The 8,953-nt window shown below is 44.9% G+C and overlaps 1 protein-coding gene across 1 annotated transcript; it reads left to right on the plus strand.

Annotated features, from left to right (window-relative positions):
- The first annotated feature begins 5,301 nt into the window (after positions 1 to 5,301).
- On the plus strand, positions 5,302 to 5,709 carry LOC147990789 (uncharacterized). Its single transcript, XM_087531834.1, has 2 exons — positions 5,302 to 5,367; positions 5,449 to 5,709. The coding sequence occupies exons 1-2, from the start codon at positions 5,302 to 5,304 to the stop codon at positions 5,707 to 5,709; spliced, it is 327 nt and encodes a 108-aa protein (XP_087387960.1).
- Positions 5,710 to 8,953: the final 3,244 nt, after the last annotated feature.

Consider the following 8,953-nt stretch of genomic DNA (forward strand, 5'->3'; position numbering starts at 1 on the left):
TGGAATAAGGAGTGGCAAGAGCCTAAGCTTGGGGATGCCCAAGGAACCCCAAGGTAATATTCAAGGACAACCAAGAGCCTAATCTTGGGGATGCCCCGGAAGGCATCCCCTCTTTCGTCTTTGTTCATCGGTAACTTTACTTGGAGCCATATTTTTATTCGCCACATGATATGTGTTTTGCTTGGAGCGTCAATTTATTTTGTTAGGATTTGCTTGCTGTTATTTAGAACAATGTTCTGCATCTTTTATTTCAATAAAAGTGGCATTTATAGCCTTTACTATGCCTATGTTACAAGTATACATGTTGCTGTTTGAAAACAGAAGGTTTACCGCTGTTGCAATAATTCCCTGGAAAAGTCAGAATGTGATAAAATGTCGAAACCTTTTTCATATTAAGATATGATAAATTTACTACAGTGGGAATTTTCTTTCATAATTTTTGGAGCTAGGGAAGTATGGATGTTGCAGCATTCTTTATAGACTATCCTGTTTAGGCAGATTGCTGTTATGTTTGCATTGTTTGCATATGGTTGCTTCTTTAATGATTCTATTTGAGGATAGGACTATTAAATATGCAGAGGCATTTAGTATGCAATGTTGAATAATAATTTTAGTGATTTGCTACAGTAGATTATGATAAGGTTTTTGCAATGGTTTATACTAACTTATCTCATGAGTCCTTGTTGAGTTTTGTGTGGATGAAGCTTTTGAGATTTAGGGAGACCGTGATATGAGAGGAATTAAGGAGACACAAAAGCTCAAGCTTGGGGATGCCCAAGGCACCCCAAGACAATATTTCAAGAAGTCTCAAGCGTCTAAGCTTGGGGATGCCCCGGTTGGCATCCCACCTTTCTTCTTCAACAATTATCGGTTAGTATCGGTTGATCCTAAGTTTTTGCTTCTTCACATGATGTTTGCCATTCTTAGAATGTCATTTTATTTTGCTTTACTTGCTGTTTGAATAGAATACCAAGATCTTAAATTATTAAATGTTAGAGAGTCTTCACATAGTTGCATAATTATTCGACTACTCATTGATCTTCACTTATATCTTTCGGAGTAGTTTGTCGATGCTCTAGTGCTTCACTTATATCTTTTAGAGCATGGTGGTAGTTTTATTTTGAAGAAATAGATGAACTCTCATGCTTCACTTAGATTATTTTGGGAGTCTTAAATATCATGGTAATTTGCTTAAATAATCCTAATATGATAGGCATCCAAGAATAGTAAAAACTTTCATATAGAGTATTGAATACTAAGAGAAGTTTGATGCTTGATGATTGTTTTGAGATATGGAGATGGTGATATTAGAGTCATGCTAGTTGAGTAGTTGTGAATTTGAGAAATACATGTGTTAAAGTTTGTGATTCCCGTAGCATGCACGTATGGTGAACCGTTATGTGATGAAGTCGGAGCATGATTTATTTATTGATTGTCCTCCTTATGAGTGGCGGTCGGGGACGAGCGATGGTCTTTTCCTACCAATCTATCCCCCTAGGAGCATGCGCGTAGTACTTTGCTTTGATAACTTGTAGATTTTTTCAATAAGTATATGAGTTCTTTATGACTAATGTTGGGTCCATGGATTATGCGCACTCTCACCCTTCCACCTTTGCTAGCCTCTCTAGCACCACGCACCTTTCGCCGGTATCATACACCCACCATATACCTTCCTCAAAACAGCCACCATACCTACCTATTATGGCATTTCCATAGCCATCCTGAGATATATTGCCATGCAACTTTCCACCGTTCCGTTTATTATGACATGCTTCATCATTGTCATATTGCTTAGCCTGATCATGTAGTTGACATCGTATTTGTGGCGAAGCCACCGTTCATAATTCTTTCATACATGTCACTCTTGATTCATTTCATATCCCGGTACACCGCCAGAGGCATTCATATAGAGTCATATCTTGTTCTAAGTATTGAGTTGTAATTCTTGAGTTGTAAGTAAATAAAAGTGTGATGATCATCATTATTAGAGCATTGTCCCAGTGAGGAAAGGATGATGGAGACTATGATTCCCCCATAAGTCGGGATGAGACTTCAGACGAAAATAAATAAATGAAAGAGGCCAAAGAAGCCCAAATAAAAAAAAGAAAAGAGGCCATAAAAAAGATAAGGCCCAAAAAAATAAAAAAATGAGAGAAAAAGAGAGAAGGGGCAATGCTACTATCCTTTTACCACACTTGTGCTTCAAAGTAGCACAATGATCTTCATGATAGAGAGTCTCCTATGTTGTCGCTTTCATATACTAGTGGGAATCTTTCATTATAGAACTTGGCTTGTATATTCCAATGACGGGCTTCCTCAAAATGCACTAGGTCTTTGTGAGCAAGCAAGTTGGATGCACACCCACTAGTTTCTTCTGTTGAGCTTTCATATACTTATAGCTCTAGTGCATCCGTTGCATGGCAATCCCTACTCACTCACATTGATATCTATTGATGGGCATCTCCATAGCCCGTTGGTACGCCTAGTTGATGTGAGACTATCTTCTCCTTTTTGTCTTCTCCACAACCACCATTCTATTCCACCTATAGTGCTATGTCCATGGCTCACGCTCATGTATTGCGTGAAGATTGAAAAAGTTTGAGAACATCAAAAGTATGAAACAATTGCTTGGCTTGTCATCGGGGTTGTGCATGATTTAAATATTTTGTGTGGTGAAGATAGAGCATAGCCAGACTATATGATTTTGTAGGGATAACTTTCTTTAGCCATGTTATTTTGAGAAGACATAATTGCTTAGTTAGTATGCTTGAAGTATTATCATTTTTATGTCAATATGAACTTTTGTCTTGAATCTTATGGATCTAAATATTCATACCACAATTAAGAAGAATCACATTGAAATTATGCCAAGTAGCACTCCGTATCAAAAATTCTGTTTTTATCATTTACCTACTCGAGGACGAGCTGGAATTAAGCTTGGGGATGCTTGATACGTCTCCAACGTATCTATAATTTTTTATTGCTCCATGCTATATTATCCACTGTTTTGGGCAATATTAGGCTTTATTTTCCACTTTTATATTATTTTTGGGACTAACCTATTAACCGGAGGCCCAGCCCAGATTTGCTGTTTTATGCCTATTTCAGTGTTTCGAGGAAAAGGAATATCAAACGGAGTCAAAACGGAACGAAATCAACCGGATAAGTTATTTTTGGAAGGAAACCTACCGGATAGACTTGGACCCTACGTCAGAAGATGAAGGAGGTGCTCACGAGGGTAGGGGGCGCGCACACCCCCCTGGGGCGCGCCCCCTTGCCTCGTGGCCCCCCCTTCGATCCACCGACGTACCCCTTGTACCCATATATACCTACGTATCGTAAAACTTCCAGAACGGAGATTAGATCTGGAGTTCCGCCGCCGCAAGCCTCTGTAGCCACCAAAAGTCAATCGGGGCCCTGTTTCGGCACCCTGCCAGAGGGGGGGACCCTCACCGGTGCCCATCTTCATCATCCCGGTGCTCTCCATGACGAGGAGGGAGTAGTTCACCCTCGGGGCTGAGGGTATGTACCAGTAACTATGTGTTTGATCTCTCTCTCTCTCTCATGTTCTTGATTTGGCACGATCTTGATGTATCGCGAGCTTTGCTATTATAGTTGGATCTTATGTTTCTCCTCCCCCTCTTCTCTCTTGTAATGAATTGAGTTTCCCCTTTGAAGTAATCTTATCGGATTGAGTCTTTAAAGATTTGAGAAAACTTGATATATGTCTTGCCGTGCGTATCTGTGGTGACAATGGGATACCACGTGATTCACTTGATGTATGTTTTGGTGATCAACTTGCGGGTTCCGCCCATGAACCTATGCATAGGGGTTGGCACACGTTTTCATCGTGATTCTCCGGTGGAGACTTTGGGGCACTCTTTGAGGTCCTTTGTGTTGGTTGAATAGATGAATCTGAGATTGTGTGACGCATATCATATAATCATACCCACGGATACTTGAGGTGAAATTGGAGTATCTAGGTGACATTAGGGTTTTGGTTGATTTGTGTCTTAAGGTGTTATTCTAGTACGAACTCTAGGGCTGTTTGTGACACCTATAGGAATAGCCCAACGGATTGGTTGGAAAGAATAACTTTGAGGTGGTTTCGTACCCTACCATAATCTCTTCGTTCGTTCTCCGCTATTAGTGACTTTGGAGTGACTCTTTGTTGCATGTTGAGGGATAGTTATGTGATCCAATTATGTTATTGTTGTTGAGAGGACTTACACTAGCGGAAGTATGAACCCTAGGCCTTGTTTCCTAGCATTGCAATACCGTTTACGCTCACTTTTATCATTAGTTACCTTGCTGTTTTTATAATTTCAGATTACAAATACCTTTATCTACTATCCATATACCACTTGTATCACCATCTCTTCGCCGAACTAGTGCCCCTATAGAATTTACCATTGTATTGGGTGTGTTGGGGACACAAGAGACTCTTTGTTATTTGGTTGCAGGGTTGCTTGAGAGAGACCATCTTCACCCTACGCCTCCTACGGATTGATAAACCTTAGGTCATCCACTTGAGGGAAATTTGCTACTGTCCTACAAACCTCTGCACTTGGAGGCCCAACAACGTCTACAAGAAGAAGGTTGTGTAGTAGACATAAGTACTACAGTCGAAACTCACCGGTCACCCCGGTGTGGCCGTCATGACCCGTCATATAAAAAACCCACACCTTTACCAGTAGTGGTAGAGAGGCCTCGAAGTTGGACTGGACGAAGCAACCATCGTTTCACTGGAACGCTCGTTGAAGCCCTTTCTCCCCTTTCTTGAAGAAAACCTCACTCCAGGCTACTCACTTCTGCCATTTTTCTTCTGTACCGACGAAGGAAAGGTGGGCGAATTAGTGATGCTGCTAGATTTTCATTCCAAGAATCTTATTTTTGCGAAGCACCGACCGATTCTCACAGCCTATTCTTTTCCTGTTTTCATTGCGATTGTGGTTTCCTTTCGATTGCTTTTTGTTTGTCAGTTCATTGATGGATCCTGGAGCACTAGGCAAAGAGTTGCTAGCGGACAACCCACTGGAGACATCGATCTCTAGGAAGCGAGCACCGACCAACGAGTTGACCATGTTGGCGGGCCAACCCGTGGAGACGAGGAACTCCAAGAAACAAGCACTGGCCAAAGAGTTGACGACGTTGGCGGACGAACTCCTCAAAGAAAGTTGGAAGAACAGCAAGGGCCCCACCGTGCCTACCCCAGAAACTCTGATGGCCACCTATGCGAGGCTCAAGGCCGAGTTTGAGGAGATAGTCTCCATTGAGAAGCATTATTCCCCTAGCAAGGTGATGGCCCCCATCGAGGACGAGGAGATGGCCCCCGGAGGGATGGGATCCCCCGGCGAGCTGGACAAGGTAAAAAATAATGGCTTATTACTGAAAGTTGTGGTTTTTGATTATTTGCAATGTGCTTGCTAATATGTTAGGGTTGTGCAGGTGCCGATGGACGTCCTTGATCATTCTGATGTCATGGCCCGTCCTATGGACAACGCCCCAGAGATCGTTTTCGATGTTGCGGTCCGTCCTGTTGGCATCGCCCCGGAGATCGATTCCGATGCCGCTGTCCAGCCTATGGACATCGCCCTAGAGATCGATTCCGATGTCGCAGTCAGTCCTGTGGACATCGCCCCAGAGATCGATTCCCATGCCGCTGTCCGTGCTGTGGTCATTGCCCGAGAGATCGATGACAAGAAATAGTTCTTCGCGCTAATTCTTCATGGTAGTTTGCATTGCCCTGTGTTTAATTACCAGAACGATGTGTGTTATCAACCCATCTTAGGGCTAGTGCACTGTCTTGTGTGGGCGGTACTTGCTACTTTTGTTTGATAGTGAATCATGCAAACCCTCTTCGAGTTATGGAAACAGATGTATCCTCACCTGCTTTTGATGTAATATATGGCATGCTTAGATGTAAGTTTGAACTATTTATCATATCAGCAGGGCTTATTTGATGATTCTTGGTGTTAGTAGGCTAGCTACTATGCGAGCTATAGCACTTGCAAAACACTCACCGAAGAGAAATGTTGGGGCTGATGAGCTCGTTGTACGCTTATACTGATTCGTCGTTGATCGGCCAATTACCCAAGCTCCTAAAATTGTAGGCTTAGCGATCGATCAAACAATAGTCGACACGGATACATTCAGGCCTCATTTGGTTCATAGGGTAGGAAATCATAGCAAAAGTACAGAGACGTACAACACAAAATCATAGCAGTACAGAGACGTCCCTCTATTTCAAAATAGATGAGTCAACTTTGTACTACTAACTTTGAAACGAAAGGAGTACAAATCCTAGGCGGGCTAGTTTGGCCTAGTGGGTTTTAGTGATATGACGTGGTACAGTGCCCTCTAGTCTTCGTGTGTGGTAGCGGTACTGCGGGTAGAGTAAGTTTTCATGAAGAAGAGGAATTCAACGAAGTCATGATGGTTCCTTCGTCCGACTAACTTTGTGCATGGCAGGTGGACCAGGATAATTTTGTGCATGGCAGGTGGACCAGGATGGTCGACCTCCCACATGTCGGCGAATGAAAGTATTCTTTCTGATATAGTGGACGAGCAACGAGTATTCATTGTTCATTTTTGATGAAACCTATTGTCTCCACTGTTACGACGGAGGAGTGTGAAACACGGCAGCCCAGTGAACTTGGCATGTGCACCAACCCCTCCTTCCTCATGTAATACTACCATAGTGTTGACTATAAGGTTACAACCTTTTCTCACTTTCTCTCTCTATCTATTTCCTCTCAAATGTTTTTTACCTTTCTTTTTTTAGACACAATTTTTTATGCCTCTTTTTTAGAATTAGTTTTTTTATACCTAGGAGCACGTGTAGAGACGGGCTCCTGCAGATTCCACTCCTTGACTTTGTCAATGCCTCTCTCTCCTCCACATAAGCGGGCTTGTCAAGAAGACAAGAGATGATATCTTAGCACAATATGTTTCACCATGTTTTTAGGAATAACTAGTTATTGAAGATAAGGCTAAGAGATGATCCATTGTACACATGTTTTTTGTCATCTCTAAATTACATGCAAGAATTATGATAAGACTATCTTATCAACCATTGTACATGCCCTTTATAGCCCAGAATTTTACTGGTACTACTTGCTATGAATGCGGGCAACTGGCCTCTGAGGGGGAGCGCGTGCGGGGAGGTGGTGGGGTGGGGGAGGGGTTCTGGTGGGCCAGGGCGGTAAGAAGCGGGCTTGGAAGCGGTGCGGACTCTCGCATGGCCCACCTCACATTATCACCACATATTTCTTGGAGTCTGTGCACGGTGGGCGGGCGATCTCTTCTCCCTCCCCCGTCTCTCTCCTCTCAGCCGACGCCCGCCGAGCGATTAGATTTCGGCTATCGACGGTTTATTCAATTGCAGTCCCACATGTCAGTGAAAATCCAAGACAACGCGTGTCCCCTATGGTGAGCGGAGTGCGAGCCGGACTATCGGGGGTGCGACGTGAACACGACGCGTACGAGTTGTAAGTGTGCCGCCTTTTCCTTTTGAACTTGCAAAGCGTAACATTTTTGTGCGATCGATTGATAGAAATCCAGAACAAAATGACGAGGGCGGTGCTTTCCCGCACGTTAGGCGGGCTAGTCTAAGTGATATGACGTGCTACAGTGCCGTCCACTTGCTCCATTTTTATGTAAGCAAGAGTCTACTCTCTTACGTGGGAGGAGTGCGAAACACGGTGGATCTGATTTTGATCGAGGGATAACTGTTCCCTGCGAAATAATGGAGCACTGTTAGCGATTATAGCATGATAGTTAGGGCATCTCCAGCGCTGGCCCTCAAATTTACACCGGCATTTGTCCGAGGACACTGATGGATGCCATCCAATGCTGCCCGCATACCTTTCGACAACTATATGAACTAACCGGACGAAATTCGTGCAAACAAAGCAAATTTCAAATTGACCGGATGAAATTCATTACATTTTGGAACTTTTCCTATAAACTGGACGGAATTCATTACATATTTCGCCCAAACCGTACTAAAACCTACTGTAAACCTAATCTAAACGATCGCCGGCCCCCGACCACCATGTCCCGCCATGAACCCGAGAAAGCCGGCCATTGCCTTTGCCTCCTCCTTATCCACCTCGATAACCTCCTCCTCCAGAGCACAAGGTTATGAAGATTTCCGCCTCCACGTCGTCGTCAAGCAGCTAATCGGACGCCGATTTTTATCCCACCAAGCTTGGCATCGACTGAGTGGAGGAGCGGTGGCCTTCCTGGGACCAGAGCGGTGGCGACCTACCCTGCACTACTATTCCTCGCTGCCGGTTGCGCCTATGCATGCACGCCGGCTTCGTGGTCGTGGTGGCGGAGGGCGGCCGGGGGGAGGGAGCCGGCGATCTCCTTCGTCTGCTCCTGCGAGAGTACGTCCAAGAGAGCTTTGGAGCGCACCCGGAGCGGAGCCACCAATGTCCTTCGTCTGCTCTTGCGATAGTATGTCCAAGAGGCCATGGTTGGAGTGGTGCCAACAAAAGGATGGGACCGGAGGAGAATGAGTGTGGGTCTTTGGCTATGGCTGGGAGTTGGGGCTCAGGTTAATATATCGGGCGAATGGTAATGAGCCGCGACAGACGGATGGACGGCTGGCACCGGAGTAGGTTCGTCGGCAGCCGTGGTGTCATTAACGCGGAGCTGTCGCTTGCACTGGGATGCCACACGGGTGGCGCTCTCTCGGCCGTCGCGCTGCTGCAATGCTTGCGCCAGTGAGAGGTCGCGTCAGGCATGAATGCAGACGCTGCTTCAGTGACCTAACCGCAGTTGTGTTGTCTCACTGACATGTGGGCCCAACGGGCATTAGGCCCGCATGTCAGTGACACACCAACTGCACCTGCAGTTAAGGCCGGTGAATGCGGCATTGACGTTCTGGAGAGACGGTGATCGTTTTAGGCGGGAAGCGCGCGCTAGCGATGGAAGGGGTTTCGGT

Source organism: Triticum urartu, chromosome 1A (assembly GCF_056163025.1).
Source record: "Triticum urartu cultivar PI428250 chromosome 1A, HENAU_Tu73, whole genome shotgun sequence".
Lineage (NCBI taxonomy): Eukaryota > Viridiplantae > Streptophyta > Magnoliopsida > Poales > Poaceae > Triticum > Triticum urartu.